Source organism: Cimex lectularius, unplaced genomic scaffold (assembly GCF_000648675.2).
Source record: "Cimex lectularius strain Harlan isolate CLEC.00 unplaced genomic scaffold, Clec_2.1 scaffold113, whole genome shotgun sequence".
Classification (NCBI taxonomy): domain Eukaryota; kingdom Metazoa; phylum Arthropoda; class Insecta; order Hemiptera; family Cimicidae; genus Cimex; species Cimex lectularius.
The window spans coordinates 911,954-933,299 of NW_019392858.1; the positions used below are offsets into that span (position 1 = coordinate 911,954).

The window sequence follows — 21,346 nt, forward strand, 5'->3', positions numbered from 1 at the left end:
TTTTTTTGTGGAATTAAATAGAAAATTAATTATACAAACTTAAATGATAATACAGTAGAACCGTATAAAAAAACATTAAATAGAACGCAATTTTATAACGGAATAACATATTTAAAATAACAGTAAAATATTTATTAATTTTTTCTATTTTTTAAGCAGCTCTAAAAACTTTCTACCCAACTAACTTTCATACTTTACCGATTAAGAGGTCTGTGCTGAATCAGCAAAGAAAGTATTAACCTTGCCTGTATTTCAGCCTGTTTGTGGGAAGGTGCCAGGAAATCTAGTATCTCTCTCTCTCTCTCTCTCTCTCTCTCTCTCTCTCTCTCTCTCACTCTCTCTCTCTCTGTATGGAAAACTAGAAGTGACAATAAAAAAATAGCCTTGATGAAATATTAATTCTCCTGCTTATAGAGTCCATTTTGTGCAAAGCTATTTAAACTGCCGTCAACATGTTTGAAGCTGGTAATTTTTACGGAAAATTGGCTTTAGCTTTATTTTTTATTTTTAGTACTTTAATTATGCCCAGCAGACCTAAAACTACTAATTTCAAACTCTGTAAAAAGAGAATGGGAAAACCTCTGGGCTTGAAGAAATAGAAATAACCTGCCAAACTGTTGCAGGGTAAGAAAGAAGTCGGTCCCTGGTCCACGGAGAACGGTTCGAAGAGGGAAAAGGCCATACTGACAAGACTACGCATAGGTCATACAAGAATAAAGCATCGGCACCTTCTGGCCGGAAAGCGACCCCGTAGGTGCCCGTTATGTAAGGATAGAATAACGGTCGAGCACCTCTTTAATTGCAGAAGGCTCGACGTTTATAGATACTATGTTCGAATATGATCGGACCTGTGCGTAGTCTTGAGGCACGGCAGCGGGAACAGACCGCTGTTCGGGTACTTCAGGGCTATAGGGATTTTTAAATGTATATAGTTTTATGTGTTTGTGTTGCGTCTGTGTTTGACTTATGCTAATTTATTGGAATTAATGTAATTTATTAGCATGAAAGGAAGTGGTGATTTAACCCCGCCCCGTTGAATATCGAGTACTCTGGGGTGAGTTTGTGACGTCTGGAGAGTAAAAGTAAGTTATTAGCGAGAGTGGAGAGAGTTCAATCCATCCCCGAGGAATATCGAATACTCTGTGGGAGTGAATGTGAATGAAATAGAAGACCTCTATATTTCTATCGAGTGTTGTGTTTCTGTAAATTTATTGTAATGAATGTAATTTATTAGCGTGAAAGGAAGGGGTTGCTTATAACCCCCCCTCCCTGAGGAATATCGAGTACTCTGGGAGAGTGAATGTGACCAGACATCTATTTTTTTGGTGATGTATATATATGTATTGTATGTTTTGTTTTTATTCTGTATTTGACATCCTGAGGTACAAACGAGAGACTAGCATTCTAGAATATCAACGTAGTATATATCTGAAATCAGAGAGTCAGTAACCAGGTCAAGACGCTCAAATGGCTGCAGTTTAAAACAAAATATGCGCGAAAGAAAAAGAAGGAAAACACGCAGAGGGCCGGCGATGACCTCAGCTGTTTGTCGGCCCATGAACTTCCCACTTATATATAGTACTTTAAAAACACGCCATGTAAAAACACATTCTATCCATTTTTCAAAAATTAGTGTAACAATCTTGACGTTGAATTTGTTCAAGTGTATTTTGATGTATTGCATGCCTTTGTTTTTTTTTAAGTAACCAATTTGGCCTAACATCCGGAAATGATAACAATTAATATATAAAATACATTTAATTTTTTAAAAATTAATTTTGACAGACTGTGCTAAATAATTTTGTTACTTGGTACTTTGCAAGTGTTTTATTTATTTTGAAAAACGAACCGTTTAAGTTAAATAATATTGGGCGAAGCAAGGTTATTATTACCACGGTGGGTCGAACGATGTACACGACGTATTACCAATTGATTCCGAAGAGGAATATAATTTTATTACTTAACTTTCATAAACTTTATGGCAATTGCGTGACATTCTCTGATGAACCTGACCTTCTACATGTTATACACTCACGCCCACGTTCGCATTTTGTATCTGTATTTGCATTATAAGAAAGTACTGAAAATAAACAAGACGTCAAGTACGAATAGATTTATAACTATTAATATTTGTTTTGACGAAACTTGTAATAAATTATTTACTTACTTAACTTTAATTGCAGTCAAACAGAAAGGTAAACTGCATTTAACATTGAATAAATATTATTCTATTTTACTAATTAAACTAAATAAATTTGTTACTATTTTTTACAATTTATAGTGACAGTTTTGTTGATACGTATTTTCCATTATACAGTGACTCACAGATTTGTTCACGTCAGTAAACAATTTTTTATTATCTCTAATTTGCAAATCCAGTATTTTTTAATCCAGACAACAGCAATACGATTGAGTTCGTTGAACTGTTGGTAAACAAACATTCACCCTAATAATCTTTATTTATGTTTATACCTTTGAATTGAGCCAGTTTATTACGAGTCTTCAGGTGAACAGTTTTGGGACTCAGGTTACTTCATTGCAAATTTCGCAAAAACCATTCAACAATTCGTCTCAAATTTGTTATCAGTTATCATCAATTTAGTCATTTTTCTTACATATCGAAAATATTTCCTTTCCTTAATGGTTATGATCTATCCCGTTTAATTACAGTATGAAGCCATTTTCAACATTTTTGAAAGATCAAATAATAAAATCTCTACAAGAAGAACTTCCTTATCGTGCAATTTCAAAAATATATAATGTCATGGAATGGCCTCCGCAGTCACCTAACCTTAATCCAATTAGATTAATCACCCAAAGTGGTTGTGGGGAAAACTAAAAAATCTTTAGCCGATGCTGCAGGAGACGCTTCAAACTTGGATCAACTTTGGGAAAAAACACAAGTTGAATGGGACCTAATTGATCCAGAACAGTACAGAAATCTCGTGAGAGTTTGCCCAGAAGGACCGATGCAGTTTTGAAAGCCAAAGGAGGACATACAAAATATTAAAGGACTTTCTATGACACAATCATATTATCGTTCGCACACGGCAATTTCTTTTATATTATTTTAATAATCATGATAAAGGAACAATTTAATTTTTTGGGTGTTTTTTTGTGTTAAGATAAATAAAATGATTAAAAAACTACGTTTATTTGATGTCCTACAATTGTTTTGTAAAGTAAATAATGATATAACCCAATTGGCATTCAGCTGTGAACGAATCTGTGAGTCACTGTATACAAGCTATAATAATCTAAGGAATACGGTATAATTAAATTTATTTTGTTTGGTGAATAGTGACCGTTAATCGATAATTATTCAGAAATCGTGAGATGCGGTCGGTGTGATGTAGGTTTCAGAAAAACATTTTCTTTATCGTGCCAACAACAACGTCGCACAACTACTACTCAACACTAACACCATCCACTATTACTAATAATACTACCTTAAGTCTATCAAATACAAACAAACCAGAGTACATTTTCATGCCATTTATTCAAGGCCTATCACATAAATTAAACACATTTCTCTCGTCCGATNTATATATAAATATTTTTTTAAAATAAAATAAAGGTTTCCCTATTAAACAATGTTAATGCATAATACACTGATATTGTAAAACCATAATATTAGAAATGGAATGTAAAACAATAAAACATGGCTATGAAATCCGACACAAGTAATAATTAAATGACATTTTCAGTTAATTGTAAAAAAAAATTGTTTTGTATGAGCATCCTACTTCTTTCCTTTATGTTTGTAGATTTTGTAAAAATCAGGCGAAAAAGGGGCACAGTTAAGTACAGCTATCGGTGGGTATATTGTGTTGAAGTTGATTCTGACTTTTTCCCTTCCACTTTGTTATGTCGTTTGTTTGACGTTATTTAGAAAGTTTATTATGAGTGATATGTGTTGGTTGTTGTTTGTGCTGATTGCCTTTCTTTGTCCTGCATTTTCACGTTTGTAGTATGATATATTTGCCGTATGTTTGAAACTTACTTCTATTGTAGTTATTGTTTTTAATGGTGTTTTCATATCTAACCTGGAAAAAGGATTACAGGTTGAACAACAATTTGGTTGTACTCTTGGTTTATTTTGAGTTTTGTACGATTGTTTATATTTTCCAATGGTGTTAAGTTTAATTTCTTTTGATTAAATTTAAAGTGGGTGATATTTTGTTGAGACTGCAAGGTTATAAAACCAATCAAAAGGGTTTATGTTTGGATTCTTTTATTCTTCCTTAATGGCTAAGAAATTTTGTATTTCTTTTCACTAATTTTTACAGGATGATCTTAGGTTTGTTTAATTAAATTTAAATTGTGGGGCATTGTGTATTGTGGGGTGTGAACAAGGTGATGAGCTTTGTCAATAGAGCTTTATATTTTTAAAACATTTGTTTTAGGAAGATATTACATAGACCTCTGCTAGGTGAGAAGCTTCTTCGTCCCTGATCATCTGCTTATTTATACTTCTTAAGTAACGACCTTTTAAGGAGAGCCACTGATTTTTTATTTTACACCCAATCTTTTTGGTTTTATTTTTTCTTGGTTTAATCCAAACTTGTATTAAATATGTTACCACCACGCGATCCTTAGCCAAAATTAATTGGGGTTTGTATAAGACAATTTTTTGTTAAAGTTGATAGTTTTTTTAAATAATCGGGGAGGGTCATCTTGTTACAAAAAGCATACCCTCTCACGCATCTTCCGGAAGGCATAACTCAGAAATGGTCGATCCTCGCGCGTTTATGTTTGTACATGTGAGCACAGATTTGAGCTTGTATAAATCAATAAATTGGTAACAAAAGCTGATAATACAATATAGTACTACTATACTTGTTATAGTGTTAAAATTAGTATTGTTATATGTAAGGTATTAAGTTGAGAAGTAAATGGTTCCTTCAATCATGCAAAAATAATGAATAAACACCAAGAACATAGGCCGAAAAGTGATAAATTATATATTGATTAATATTAAATGTTACTGAACCAATTTATTGGGGGGATTTCGTAAATAGATAGAGTTAGATACGGGATAGATTTATATAGATATTTATAATAGATTCTTTCATTCATTTAATCAAATATTTGGCACATATACTAAATGGCGATGATTCGCCACCAAGGATTTCAGCAATTTTATTGAAAATTGTGATTAAAAAGTTCATTAATTCTTCACTAACACCAATCCACATCCACATTAGTAAAGGGTAGCGATTATTTTTTTGGTCGAACAGCTAGGGGTTTATCCCTATTATTTGGTTTAACTTCACTTCTACTCTTGGATTTGAATTTTGATACGCATTTATTTTTCAAATACTTTTCAAAGTGTACTTTCTGTTCAACGATCAAAGAACTGCAGTAGCCATTTTTTAGTGCCATTTTCTTAAAACCTATGTGGTCTATTACAACCAATATCTTTTATTTTATTTTGTATAGTAAACTTAGATGACAACACCTAAGTTTACAAAAGTTTAATAATTCTTTTTTAAATAAAAAAAGTTATTTATACCCATTAAATTCCGTGGTCCGCATGACCAATTAATATCTTGCTATTAATTAAGGTTTTTAGTTGATATAAAAAAGTCAGTGTCACGGACCACGAAAACTAGTGAATTGAATAAGTTCAAATGAAGTATATCTTCACTAAAGCTTTCCGTGGCCATTTCATTTGTCGCCGAGAATCAAATAGATTACACGATATTTGAAAAATGGCAAAAAGGAGGAAAATTCAAAAGGTGGGGTTGAGATGGGAAGTTGGTGTTCGAGTGGATCGAAGTCACGATAGCTCAAGTGGTAGAGCAGCGGCGTAATTAGCGGAAGGTCGTGGGTTCGAATCCCGCTCGTGACACTGACTTTTTTATCTCAACTAAAAACCTTAATTAATTGAGTTATTTATAACCAGGAGCGAGGGTTTTGTAAAAACCCAGTTCTCTACGATTCTTTGCCTATTGTTGATTTATAAAATTAAAAAAGAATTGTTTCAATATGATTAAATCGTTTTGGAGAAAGGTGTATCCCAAGGTGAAAGAATAAATTTTCTATAGAAAAAACATTTTTGATCAATTTATAATTTCTCCTATTGCAGCCCAATCTGGCGCTATAAAATCGTTCCTCATCAATTCTTCTTGGAGTAGAAGTTAATAGAAGTTATTCAATTTGGAGAGTAGTTTTTTACATAAAGGTAGAAGTAGAACAAGTTGACATCCCATAGTCTCACAAAAACGCAAGGGATGGCGAGTTGTAAGTTCATGGCAAGGATACGCAAGAAAACTTAATTTACAACGTTTTTAGAATTACTTTTGTTATTATTTTAATTCCTTGCACAACAAGTTGTATTGTAATGGGAAAAAATAACAAATACATTTTTGTTTGAAAAATGGTAGCCATCAACTTAAAGAATATACTACTTATTGCTAAATAAAATAAACAATAATATATTCATATCGATTTCTAGTAGTTTTCAATATTTTCGATGACGTGTAAATTAACAATTTAAAAGCACGAAACACATTATCAATACATTTAACAGGGGGCTTCGGTGGCCGCAACGGTTTAGGCATTTACAAGGCGCTCTTCACTGTAAGGTATAGGTCATCCAAACCCGACATACTTACAAATGGGCTTTTTTTCAAAAACACCGGCACTCTGAAGATCATGGAAAAAATAAAAAAACAAACAAATATTTAACGTAATATTTATGTTTTTTGTTTAGAGTTAAATTCCTTATTATCGTATCATTTTAAGTCGATGTGACTTGAAATGTTTACAATTTTTTAATAGAAAATATTAGAAATAAAAATGTAAACAATTGTTGGTAGAATTTCATCGTTTCGTTCGTTTAGTCTGTATTTGCAACTGTACCTAAGCATGCTTTAAGGTTAGCACACCCTTAGAAGGCGAAAGGTCGTTGAATGTTCTAAGGTTATTTCGCGTGACAACATTTCGAAACACGACAACGTGAATGCAATAATTTCTAATAATCGTCCCAGAAAAAGTGTACCTATCGAGCGAATTTATTTTCATTCGTGAATAGGCGGCAAAAGATTTTCAATAAGGAAAATATTTTCTGACATTATTTCAAGCTAAAATGGATTTCTCTCTTAAGGTTGGATACAACGAAAACGGGTTTCCTCAGAACAGGTTTCATTCAATTATCTTATCTTGATTAGATTCGATTTGTACTATTGACTATTTTAGCTCGAATCGTGAAAGTAAAATTATATGCGATTAAAGAGTTATCAAACTGCTTTCTTTTGCAATATGATATTTATTTATAATTTCCATCGATAAATTGATAATTAACACGCTGGTGTTGAATTTTATCGTAGGTTATATAGCTTTATTTGTTGAAATCTAGAACAAAACAACACTTAAAGCTATTCAAGAATGTAATATAATTCTTAGCAGATTCTAAAGTTTAAGATCAAAAGGAAATTCTATTGGATCAATGTCCATTTGATATTGCGCTGTTATTCTATAATAACTATGTACACAAAGACGCACAGCTTAATAAGCACTTGATTCGAAATGTTTTCTACGACCTTTTTTGCAGTTAATTTTATTATTCGCTTTAAAGCAAGAGGACTTCTTATCGCGTGCATAATTTATTTCAATCCTTGACCTTGTTTTTTGAAAGTGAATAAAATTTCAAATGTGTGGTGTTTAGTGACCGTTAGTCAATGATTATTCGGAGATCGTGAGATGCGGTCTGGTGTGACGTAAGTTTTAGAAAAACATTTTCTTTTTCGTGCCATCGATCTTTATTGAGATCATCTTCAGTGCCTGGGATTTATAAATATTGTTTGAATTTTACAAATATATGTATTTTCCACATCCTACATGTATTTGTAAAATTCAAAAAAGGTTTATAAATCCCTGGCCCTGAAGGTAATCTCAACAAAGATCGAAACGTTAGCACGATAAAGAAAATGTTTTTCTAAAACCTACGTCACACCAGACTGTATCTCACGATCTCCGAATAATAGAAATTTCAAAAATAAACTCACGTTCTCAATGTTTTTTGTTTAGTTTTTAAGTACAGAGTTTGTTTATTCGAATATGTTAAATTTTCTCTAATGTTGTCATCCTTTTTCTTAAAACCTTCACCACCAATATATAAATAAATTCCGTTTAAAAATAAATAAATATTACGCGGTCTAGGTTTCAAAGCACTTTATCAATACCATCACCCCGACTAGTCAGGCCATGAACCAAGAAAGTCGCCTTATCATTTCTGCTATTTATAAATATATACAGGATGGTACAAAACCTCAAAAGTAATCACTCATTTTTTTAAATAAAGTTATTATATATAAAGTTTATTTTATTTTTCACTTTGTAGTTTGTATTATAAAAATTGAATAATAACGTGCATTACTTCAAACCTTGAACTTGTTTTTTGAAAATGAATAGAATGTTTAAGAATAAAATCTCATTACCAATGTTTCTCGCGTCATTTTATATTAACTGGTTTGTTTACATCACATTTTCTAATGTTTTCCTTTCGATCTTGTTTGTTTTTCCTTAAAAAATCAGTGTAGACGAAGATTAATTTTAATATTTTTACGTAAGATTTTGGTCGAAATGAAAAAGTTACTGCCAGGGGGATCTCGTGACACTAACTTTTTCGTTTCAACCAAAACCTTACATAAAAATGTTAATTAATTGAAAGAAGAAATTTTGCCAATCAGACTACTAAATATAATAGATTTAATCAATTTTAATGTAGAAAAATGCATTTTGCCTTGGATTAAACCATAAAAGTTTAACTTACAAATATCTAATTAACCATTGAACGAAAAAGCGTTTACGAAGGTTATAAGTGGCAAAACATACATCGTATCTTTTTAATTAATTCAAATCATGTTAAACAAAAATCAAAGCAGAGTATTTTTTACAAATGTATTCAAGTTATAGTCAAAAACCAAAGCGTATATCGACTTGTTGAATGCAAGACTCAAAGTCCAAAAACCATGCTATGCACAGCAACTTTAAATGGCATAAAACCTTTATAAATTCATAATCCGTAAACATGAGGTTTTATTACCACGTTTTTCATAATGCAGCATGACCAATCGAAAAGCGATCTAATGAACTCTCATCATGAACAAACAAAATATCATTAGATTTACTTTTTCATTTTTCATTCCAATCTGTCAAGACCTTAGTTGTAAATTTTATGTATTTCTTTAAATTAGCTTATTGTTGAAAAAAAATTCTCTGATAAAACCAACCATCTACTTACTTCCTCTTCATAATATGATCCTTCATTAACTTTCTCTGTTCTTTTTTACTACCTTTTTTTAGTTTATTAATATTACTGATTACTGAATACTAATTTATATAAGTTTAAATCTTTCTTCATGCCGGACGCAGACGCGGGCTTTGGCTGCTTATTAACATATCCATGCATATACCAATCAATTTGCCTATGCAGACAAGCATATACACAACCATGCTTTAAAACAAATTTCTAAAATACTTACTCTTGAATTAAAGGGAAGTAAATTCATGAAACTTAGACCTTCTATCAAACCTGCGATTGATATCGTTTTATAAACAGAATGTCTTATATATGTACGTCATAACTTTTCGTCAGGATTATTCATCAGTAGAGATTTTTCCATTAATTATAGGGTAAACAGGTTAGTGGCCACAGCCGGTTGGGCACCACGTGAAAGGCCCACCCTCCATCAAATTTCTATAAACCTCTTACAAAAACTACCCTAAAAACAAGTCAAATAAATAATAACAAATTTCCATAAAGTAAATAATTAATATAAAATAAGGTTGGCTGATAGCAAAAGCCATCATGACATGAAACATGAAATTGACTATATCGATTTATTTCTTATGTTTGATTTAATCTTATTATGTAAGTTTTAATAAGTAAGTTTATGTTGAAACTTATTTATTTCTACGCCCATGAAAAAATATACAGGCGCTTCATTACATATTAGTATTCTTCAATGTTACAATTAAATTTTTAATTTTTCATTGTTAAAAAAAATAAATGAAAAAAGTTGGACATAAGATACTATCATCTGGATATTATGAAAACGCTTTTAACTGGATAATATCTTTTAATTCGAAACGATAGCACAGGGTTGACAGGCGCAGGCAAACACCATTGAAAATAATTATCGACCCTTCTGTTATACTATTGTCCATTTAATGGATTATCTGTTTGGCCTTTTCAGTTAATGGACAATGTACAAACTGGAATTGATCCTGGAGGAGCCAGATCGTGTTTACTTCTCAGGTGATGACGTGAAAGGGAATGTAATTGTCAATTTGGAGAGCAGTCTCGCCGTTCAGGGTTAGTAAAATAAGTATAATTAATTCATTATAAAATTCCTTCGAGGCGCTTGTACAAAAAATGCACCAAAAGATGTTAAAATTGTGTAGGTATTTTTTTTTATTTTGTAACGACGTTTCTGCATGTTTTGCGCCATATTCAAGTATTAAGAAGAAAATCTCGATAACGTAATGAAACATTTTTTTCAGTTTAAAAAATAAAATTGTTTATTTTGTACTTCTGAACCTTATTGATTTATGTAAAACCAAATATTATCGTAAAATACGAAAATCTCAGCGTGTTTACGATTTCTTTTATGGGAAATGTATGTTACAAGTAAGGTATCTATTCAGCCGAGATTTAGTTGATAAAATATATTTTGTACATTTAGATAATGTTTTAAGTGAAATAATTAAAATGTTAAAATGGTTAACTACTTGCAATATTTCTCAAATTTAGCTAATGGACAATAATTATAAGAAATATGTTATTGGGATCACCAACATCTGCAAAGTATCAATTAATTTTTTCTAGTCTTAATGTTGATTTCCGTTCAGATGATATCTATTTCAGTTTAAAGAAATATTAAAAATATTGTACTTAATTAAAAAATGTTATTACCTTTGATGTAGGAATAACCCTGACATTTCTTTTTGCATATAGTTAAAATGCTCGTTATTTCATTTCATTTATATCTTTTCAGCCGTGACTGTAAAGTTCATCGGTGAGGCTTGTGTGAGTGTTCCGGACGAACTGGTAGACAGCAAAGGACCAAAGAAACCACGCAAAAATGTAACTAACAAAATGTAAATACGTTTGTAAATTTTTCCCGTGAGGGATTTTTAATAACGAATGAATATGAAAACAAATACTAATATGGATAGAAAAACATTTATTTACTTGCTGTATAAATATTCACTCAAAATGAACCGCAGCAGTTAAATGTTTGAACCTGACTAAATGTTTGAATTATTTAACCTCACTGAAATGCTCATGTGTGCTTATTTATTATATGAATTATTGTCAATAGTTGATTCATAAAGCATCTTTTATTATAAATAATATTTATTGAAATGAAAGTATTTCAACTTTCATACCTTTAATTGTTTTATCTAGTAAAATTTAGCCATATCGTTTCAATATACATTAAAAAATACAAATAATACTTATTTACAGTATTAATTGTTTTCAGTACACCAGTATCGAATGAACAAGGGAAAATTGAAGCAGCTCAGGGTTGGGTTCAAGGGAGCAAAGAAATACCATCCACGCCGCACAAAACAAAGAAAGCCTCCAAACAAATTGCCAAATCTAAACTTTGTTCTCAGGAAAGATATTTCTTCCACAACGAGTACCTGTATGGGCACAAGTATAGTAGTGAGTTAAAACGAATAGACAGATAAACATGTGATAAATGTGTGTGTGTGTGTGTGTGCGTGTGCGTGTGTGTATGTGTGTGGGAGAGAGAGAGTGAGAGAGAGAAAGAGAGAGAGAGAGAGAGAGAGAGAGAGAGAGAGAGAATGAGAGAGAGAGAGAGAAATTATTAAATTACGTAGAATAATCAAAGATTCAATACATTGAATTTAATTTCAGATTTCTCTGTGTGATCTACTCGTGTGAGAAAACAGCCTTACAAATTAGTTCGAAACGCTTTGCCTACTTAAATAGTTATAATTAATTAAATAAACCAACCAATTAATTATTTATGCAATTATTTCTTTGATATAAAGTACGTAAGTTGTGAAAATCTATTTCTAAATAAAATAAAGAAAGCGACGGATAAATCCTATGTTTTTATAATTTTCGATCAATTTGGTTTGCTTATTCTTGTTTTGGTTGGTTTGATGAATTTCAGAATCTCACAATTTTTCAATTAGTCTGTGTTACTTTATTTTCCATTTTCTTTACTCCATAAAGGTTAAATGTATGTGTCCATATCCAATTTCTCTGCAGTCGTTTTTATGTTTCCGTTCACCAAAATGATTTTGCTGATGGCGGTTGCTGGTTTTTGCGTTGCTACCCACGCCACCTGCTTCTCATCATCCCCGCCTGTCGGCATCTAGGGCCCACTACTGAAGATGGCGGGAAGATGAAACGCGCCCTTCAGACCAATACAACAAGGTTTACAGTCCAATATGCCCGCAAACGAACAAGCTACAAAATTAATATTTTTAAAAATAAATATGTACAACCTTTAAATCCAGATTATTTATGTAATAAAATATAGCCTTGATGCAGATTATAAATGCGACACCCACTTATCTCTTAAACGAGGTCTTATAGAAAAAAGGTTTCAATGGTCACCCTATAGTTTTTCCAAGGATCTAAAATAAGCGGTCTAAATATTGTTTTAATGACGCAGTGAAGAGATCTTCCAAATTTTGGTACGTTTTTAAGAACTAGATTGTTTAAAATATATATCTAATGACTGTACATAAATGTACTGAGTTTCAGGAGATATTTCAATTCAAATAATGGGGAGGGGATTTCATATTTTCAATGTTGTTCAAACGAAAATAAATATTTTTGGAGTTTAGCTATTCTTTTGGGAGGCGCAGCCGTTCTAATTGTTCTTGTGTCACCCTGTATGAAAAGATATCGGTTTAAATAAAAATTGTAATTAATTAATCAAGCTATATTAGTTATATTTCTTAGGTCTAAGGTAATTAATTAATTGCTAATTGAATTTTGAATTCCCCTTAAATCAAATTGGCATATCTGCGATCGAAGTCATCAGGAATAAGACCGCCTGGTATGCCCAATGGCTTACGCTCTTTCAAAGATTTGAAGTAACCTATCCCACGTACGAAAACCTTGCTGATTGGCCAGCTCTTTTTTCCAGGTCTGCTATCTAGATTCAAGGAACGGCATCGGGACGATTGCTTACTCCGAGCTTAACTTTTCCTTATTTAAAAACTTGTCACAACCCCACACCTTACTTAATCCACAGAGAAAGAGATAGAACCTTAATTCCCTTAGTCTATCAAACTTAAGATGACTATTAAAAGCCCATTGCTAGGCCCTTAACTTGAACTCTGCACTTTGGTTGAGGGGCAAGGAGGGTTTATGAGCCCTTTGCAATTCACAATCTGTGGAAACGACACTGCATTTTATGGCTGAATGTACAATATTGGGCGAGATGAGGTTTCGCATTTGGGATCTTTTATCCTGTCTAGAAACACTCTGGTAAATCTGTTAGGCTCAGATGCACGGGCGCTCACGCAGTACGTCCGCCACGCCTGGAAATATTGGACCTAATTGTGGAATTCAATTTTTGACCCCTCCAATCCATTCACTCCATTTTCCTTTATATATTATATGATTTGATTATATCAGATTTTTTTGGTTGACGATTAAGACTTTTCCCCTCTGTTTGTTCTCTGTTATAAGTATTTTTGTTCGATTCCGGAGAGGGAGCCTGAGAAACGGCTACCACATCCAAGGAAGGCAGCAGGCACGCAAATTACCCACTCCCGGAACGGGGAGGCAGTGACAAAAATAACGATACGGGACTCGATATGAGGCCTCGTAATCGGAATGAGTACACTCTAAATCCTTTAACAAAAATCTATTGGAGGGCAAGTCTGGTGCCAGCAGCCGCGGTAATTCCAGCTCCAATAGCGTATATTAAAGTTGTTGCGTTTAAAAAGCTCGTAGTTGGTTCTGCGACCCGCGTTGTCGGTACACCGTTTGTGACACTGGCATGACGCGGGATGTCCTGTCGGTGGCGGCGGAGACCATATCGCCGTCGGATAACACCGCAGCGTGTTGGTCTTCTGTCGCCGGCTATATCCTACCGTGGTGCTCTTCACTGTGTGTCGAGGTAGACCGACACGTTTACTTTGCACAAATTAGAGTGATTAAAGCAGGCAAAAATCTCTGCCAGAATAGTGGTGCATGGAATAATGGAACAGGACCTTGGTTCTATTCTGTTGGTCTCCGGAACACAAGGTAATGGAGTGTGTTGTTAACCTTTTTGGAGTGTGTGCTAGCATATAGCGAATAATGTTATAACCTCGCTTTAATTCTTATCTCTTTATTATTATTCATTCATTGTTACTTTTTTCTCTTAACAACGATTTCCCGGAGAAGGATTGTGATCCATGCCTGTACTATGCTTTGTAAATAATCATACTGCTATATTCGTAGGAATAAAAAACATTAAAAAATGTTAATTTTGGATACATTACGTCTCACGACTGAAAATGTGAAAGCCGAAATGTGTTCAAAAGATTGAAATACCATTGATAAGAAGACCAAATGATTGAAAACGAAAAAACTACAAGTTTATCACACCTCAGACTGATCACAGAGAAATTTAACAATGTAATGCATGTATTTAAAAGTCACTCAATTTAGTGTGAGTTGGAAACTTCTTGTTTTATATTTCTCCTGTTTCGTTTAACCTGCATGTCTAGTTTTTTTACGATTCAAGTCCAATTCTATTGTGTTTGTTCTCTCTAAAGAGGATACAAACCGAGCACTTATTCCCTTAATATTTTAGGTTACAGAGAGCAACTGTGGGAGGGATCGCACGTGTTCCCCTTTCAGTTCACACTGCCGACCGGGCTGCCGGCATCGTTCAACGGCCGTTTCGGCTACGTCCGATACTACTGCGAATCGACCCTGCAGCGATGGAAGATAAAGGATACGAGGCGGGTCTACTTCAGCGTCACTAACGTCGCCGATATAAACACAGAGGCGAAAGCGGAGGTAATTGGAAAAATCGCTTTCCCATCGTGGAAAGTCCTGTCGGTAAATTCTACAAGTCTATTACTTGAAGGGACATTCGACTCTCAAAGGGCCTTCAACTTGGCGAATTAAACGTGTCAGAGTGACTTAGTTGAGACCGATGCTTTTTTATTCAATGATAGGCTCAAGTTTACAAATTAGTCGAACGAGCAACTTGAATGGTTACAATTAATTAAATCAATTAACCAATGAATTATTTTGTCAGGGTTCCCACATTGGGGAACGCCAGCCGTTCTACCTAAATAATTTCCCTTTTATTTGAATATCAGTAACAATTTATTTAGCCAATGGACATTGGACAAGGGTGAGACAAGCCTAGCCAGAAAAATGTGACCGTTGAAGTATTTACGATTGTGGCTCCGACCTCGCTCAGCATCCCATTCTATTGAGGTCGGCCCAGCCGTGTCAAAAGCCTCTTCTAGGCTTGGGACTTGGGATGAGCATGATGTTCGATGTTTGTTGACCTTCGTTTCCTTTCCAGTTTTGTGAATAGGGAATGGCCAATATTCTTCTCATTTGAAAGTGACCTATCAGAAGCTGTCAAGAGTTGTTCAATTTGTTGCCTTAGTGGCACATCTGTTCCCTCTGAACGATTATTTTCCAAAGCTTGACAGATTATTTCGAAAACCAGAAATCGCTTAGAGGATAAATTGGCTTTAAAGCTACGTTTTTTAAATTGCGTTCCGGAGAAGATGTGGTAGTGTTTCGTTGTAACATTTGGATACATTAATTCTAATAAATTAAGAATATAATTGATTTTAGTTATGTACATGTTAAATCTTTACCTTGTTTTAAGCAAGGGACGGGAATTGGGCTTGGGTGGATTTGGATGTTTTCCTAAGTAATCGAAGAAAAACAGGGAGATATTTTGAATAAAATTCACAGGCACAAAATTCTTTAACAATAGACATCTTTTATTTAAAAGGGAGATATATAACTATAAATGAAACAAAAAGCAAAAATAATTCCTAATAAATGTTATTAAAAAATAAACATAATTTTTATTAATTAAGTTGCTAATAAAGGTTCAGAACTGGGGAAGTTGAAAAATTAGCTTATGTTTCTAAAGTGGCACATAAAAGTAACGTATCCATATGAAAATAATTTGTGGTTTGAGCAATGAGTTCTCAAAAAAACCAATGATGTGTAGACTATAGAGTTGATGATCGTACCACCATCGATGGTGAGGTTCTGAAGATCAATGGATGGTCACCATCGTTGTTTTTATAATTGATGCTCACCGCTAGGCTGGACTATGCCCGTGACACCGACCCTCTCCCTGTTAAAAATTTTTGCATGGAAAAATATTGGGCTCCTTGGCGTTGTCTTTCAATGGCTTATCTATTTATTAACTTAGGTCATCGCCCTGCAATAATTCTTTCAGGACGCCGGCAGTAGATACGAACACCGAAGGTTTGGGCTACCGGCAGAGACGGACAAACTTGGAGGTGGATGACCTTGGAGCAAAGTTTAATCTTCTCTGCATTTGACGGTGTCTCCATCTTGCCTTGCAGAGTTAAACGGAATTAGGTTTTAGGAAATACATTTTGTTTAAAAAAATCCCATAAACCTGATACTATTTGCTTGAAAGAAAATTAAACACTTTTTTCTTATAAACAAAAGGACAATCTTTGTACGTGGGAAAAATCATTGTTAAAAAGATTACAAAATAAAACATTATTTTAATAAATTTTGGTTTAGAAGGAAACTACTTTTATTATATTTTTTTTGTGATTTTGGTCGTCATTCAAATAATAAACCGAGTACACAATTATTATAAAATGTATATAATTTACTACTTAAATTCACTAATTTTGTGGTCCGCTTGACCAATTAATATATTACAATTAATTAAGGTTTTTAGTTGAGATAAAAAAATTCAATGGCACGAGCGGGATTCGAACCCACGATCTTAGTGTAGATACGCCGCTGCTCTACCACTTGAGCTATCGTGACCTCGATCCACTCGGACATCAACTCCCCATCTCAACCCCACCTTTTGAATTTTCCCTCCTTTTAAAAGGTTTCTCAACTAAAAACCTTATTTAATTGTAATAATTTACTCTTTAATTTATAGAATTTAGAACATTTTGAACACATCACAATGTTTTTATATTTATTTTTGTGTAGTGCTTAGTGACCGATAGTCAGTGATTATTCTGAGATCGTGAGATGCGGTTTGGTGTAACGTAGGCTTTAGAAAAAACATTTTCTTTATCCTGCCAACGTTTCGATCTTTATTGAGATCATCTTCAGGGCTCAAAGTGTTTGATTTCTGTATAAGTGTGTCATTCTTTTGTGTCTGTGTTTTGAGAGTCACAAAACTGCTACTAACTACTCTCAACACAAAAGTATGACACAATTATGAAGAAAACAAACACTTTGAGCCCTGAAGATGATTTTAATAAAGATCGAAACGTTAGCACAATAAAGAAAATGTTTTTCTAAAACCTACGTCACATCAGACCGCATCTCACAATCTTCGAATAATTTATATTTATTATTGTTTTCTATTTATTTTTTTAGCTTTGACAAAATTTCATGAACCCAATCGAAATCTAATTTCTTTCTTTCCATCATCAATCTATTACAAGGTGTGTTATATAATTAGTTGAAGCCAAGCTTTATAAGATCTTCATTTATATTAATAGATTATAAAAGCTGGCGGTATCAATGTTGCTAGTTATTAATTTAAATAAAAACTACATATCTAACATGGTTCTCCTATTAGCAAACGTTAATAAATTAATTTCTTTAAGAATTAGGTATCGTTCTCTAACAAATTTAATTTTAATTAAGTAACTACGGAACAAATTTTGACCTATATATACATACACATACATATTTTTACTTATGTATATGTTTGCTGCAATTGGATGACCAAAATACACTATTAAATTTAAGTTTTGAAAAAGAAAGACTTAATACAGTGCCTTGAAAACATCTTTATTTTTAAAATTTTCACGTTTTCTCATATTTTTATTGATATTTATTCCTACTTTCATACATAAGTATAGCAATTGAAAAAAAATTAAAAATAATTTAACTACTTATGTTTCTTTACAAATTCAGACTCACTGAAGCCCATACACCCGGCACGCACAAGTCCACACTCATGTTTTAAAGAGTAATTTTTAGGTACAGTTTGTAAATAAACTGGATGTGTCAACGGTTGTGTCATAATTATGTTGTGACCATTTCCCCCTAAGCGTGTAACATGTTTTCCCCTTGAGTGAAAAAAATGACAACAAACGGGGTTAATGCTGTTTACACTCCCGCACAGCTACGTCGCCATACGGTCTGACTTGATCAAAGTGATATGTTAATTGCGTAAAGTGGAAATACCGTTACTCCTTTTATCATTTCACTTTTTGGAATTAGTGAAAAATTCCTGTTAAACGGATTTAAACCGCGCTTTTTATGATATTCGTAAACCAGTTTTACTCGCTTCTATATTAAATTAAAAGTAACTTTTAGTTGGTCTTTAATTAACTTATATTGTCGTGGAGTTAACATTACTCTGGACAAAATAATTAAATAAATAAAAATATTTAGAAGATAGTTGATATCAATCAAGTGGTTGAAGTAGTAGGGAGTAGTGAGATTAGATGTATTTTCGAAAAACACATATTTAATTTAAGTGACCATGTTTCGACATTTATTCGGGCCATCTTCAAGGCCTGATTAAATGACAAACGTGTTCGTTGAGAAATTTGTTTAAAAAGTTATAGAAAAAATGTTAATGATGTAGATGTAAACGTTAATATAAAGATGAATTTTTGTTTAGTCAACGTAATCATACATAAAGTGCAGTGTTAATCCTGTAGTGTTATGTGTTGTAAGTGCATACTTTTAATACTATTATTAAACCTAAAATTCATCTTTATATTACCATAATCACTTACCAATTAATTAACATTTAATTAAGGTTTTGGTTAAAAAAATGCAGTGTCACAAGCGGGATTCGAACCCACGACCTTTGGCTAAATACGTCGCTGCTCTACCACTTGAACTGACTTCGATTCGCTCGGACACTAACTTCCCACCTTGAGGTCGTGGGTTCGAATCCCGCTTGTGACACTGACTTTTTTTATCTCAACCAAAACCTTAATTAAAGATTAATTAAAAAAAAATTATTTGGTAAAGCGGACTACGAAACCTAATAAATATAATCAGTTACATTTTTCTTGTATAATGTTTTAAACAAATTTCCCAATCACTATCTGTTTGTGATTTAATCAGGCCTAGAAGATGACCCGAATAAAGATAGAAACGTCGGAAATTAAGTGAAAAAGGTGTTTTTCTGAAATATATTTAATCTGACCGGTCCTCGCCTATTTCAATTTCTTATGAACCACCGGTCGTTAAACTACACATTGGTGATGTTTGTGTGTAGTATTTAGTGACCGCTAATTAATGATTATTTCGATATCGTGAGATGCGGTCTTGTGTGATGTAGGTTTAGTTAAACATTTTCTTTATTGTGCCAATGTTTCGATCTTTATTTAGATCATCTTCAGGGCCTCGGATTTACATGTTACACATTTACATTTACATTTATGTAAATCCCATTGTTTTTTAAATATATATTTTTGTTAATCAAAACCAGAACAACATTATAGTGATTTTCCTCTAATAAAATTTTTGCAGAACAGAAATATTCTTCTATTATCTCGCCTCAAACAAAACAATGAGAACATCAATAATTTATTTATTATTATTCAGAAATCGTGAGATGCGGTCTGGTGTGATGTAGCTTTCAGAAAAACATTTTCTTTATCGTGCCAACGTTTCGATCTTTATTGAGATCATCTTCAGGGCCTGGGATTTACAAACATTGTTTACATTTAACAAATACATTTAGGATGTGGAAAAGTGAATTTATACAATGCAAAATATATTTTTCATATTCAATCTAAGTATTTCTAATCACTCAAAGTGTTTTTCTTCTGTGTTCGGTATAGCATAAGTCGGTATATACCGACTTCCTTCCCCACTCCTTCGAAATCCAACGTATATAAACATAAAACAGCAAAATCTCACTGGCACTCTCAACACGACCCGCAAGAATGGCATTACACAGAAGACAAACATTTTGAGTGAGTAGAAATACTTTGATTGAATATAAAAAAAAATATATTTTGCATTGTATAAATTCACTTTTCCACATCCTAAATGTATTTGTTAAATGTAAATAATGTTTGTAAATCCCAGGTCCTAAAGATGATCTCAATAAAGATCGAAACGTTGGCACGATAAAGAAAATGTTTTTCTGAAACCTACATCACACCAGACCGCATCTCACGATTTCTAAATAATTATCAATTAACGGTCACTAATCACCACACATTTATTTATTATGTGCTCAATACACGTTTTATTTTTAATTCTACTGAGAAGTTGTTAAATAGCTGTGTTTCATTGTTATGGTGAGATTTGGCTTACGTTTCGCATTTTTGAACTTGTATTCTTGTTTTTTAATTTATTTTTAGTAAGAGTTTTATCTATATTTTGAGTATTTTGAATACACAAGTTTTTAAATTACTTTGATTTTGTTTAACCCATCACAATATCGTTATTCTATCTGTCTAAAAAAGTTATTAAATGGCGTGGACATTAATATCGTTTAGTCGTGCTTTCAACCGCAAATGAATCAAAAGTGACAATAGTTACGTATCATAATTAAGAAATTAACAATATTTATTAGCCTAGCAGTAGACGCAAAAATTTAGTTAGAAAAAGAATCAATTTTTTAAATGTAATCTTAAGGTTGTAATTGACATTTTTTTGATCTGTGTAGAATGTGGTTGGCCATCGTTTTATAGGTTTTAATGAGAAAAGTGTTTTAATATCTTTCATTTATTACACTAGCACAATATTATTATTATTTGTTATATAATAAAATTGACGATTGTCATAAGTAAATTTTTAACAAGGGCCTTTTTAGCCTCACGCAGTCCTGCCTTTTTATGAAGAACTATAGGGAAGAGAAAATAATTAGCGAATTACGTTATATAGATAGTCAAATTAGGGTCGTATTTCCTCTTCCTTAACCTAAGAAACATAAAATATGACTACAGACTAAATTTCAACATATTCAGAAAACACACGGGAACTGATAAATCATTAGTGTTGGCTCAGACGTCCCTCACAGGATTAAAACTACTAACAAATGAGAAGTACTAAACCGAACTAAAAACATTAAAAAACATACTACAAACAGGTTACATCATAGACAAAATTAATAAACACAATCCGAACATAAAACCAAAATGATACCCGAAAAAAGAG

The 21,346-nt window shown here is 32.7% G+C and overlaps 1 protein-coding gene and 1 non-coding gene across 2 annotated transcripts in view; both read left to right on the forward strand.

The window, feature by feature from the left end:
• Positions 1 to 21,346, forward strand: part of LOC106667111 (arrestin domain-containing protein 17-like) — a 64,687-nt gene that overhangs the window by 19,327 nt on the left and 24,014 nt on the right. Inside the window, exons 3-6 of the mRNA XM_014394820.2 lie at positions 10,206 to 10,324; positions 11,007 to 11,109; positions 11,496 to 11,680; positions 14,808 to 15,016. Coding sequence (XP_014250306.1) covers positions 10,216 to 10,324; positions 11,007 to 11,109; positions 11,496 to 11,680; positions 14,808 to 15,016 — 606 coding nt within the window. The 5' untranslated portion in view covers positions 10,206 to 10,215. The remainder of the gene's footprint in view (positions 1 to 10,205; positions 10,325 to 11,006; positions 11,110 to 11,495; positions 11,681 to 14,807; positions 15,017 to 21,346) is intronic.
• Positions 5,782 to 5,854, forward strand: Trnai-aau. Its single transcript has one exon. It is a non-coding gene; the product is annotated as a tRNA-Ile (tRNA).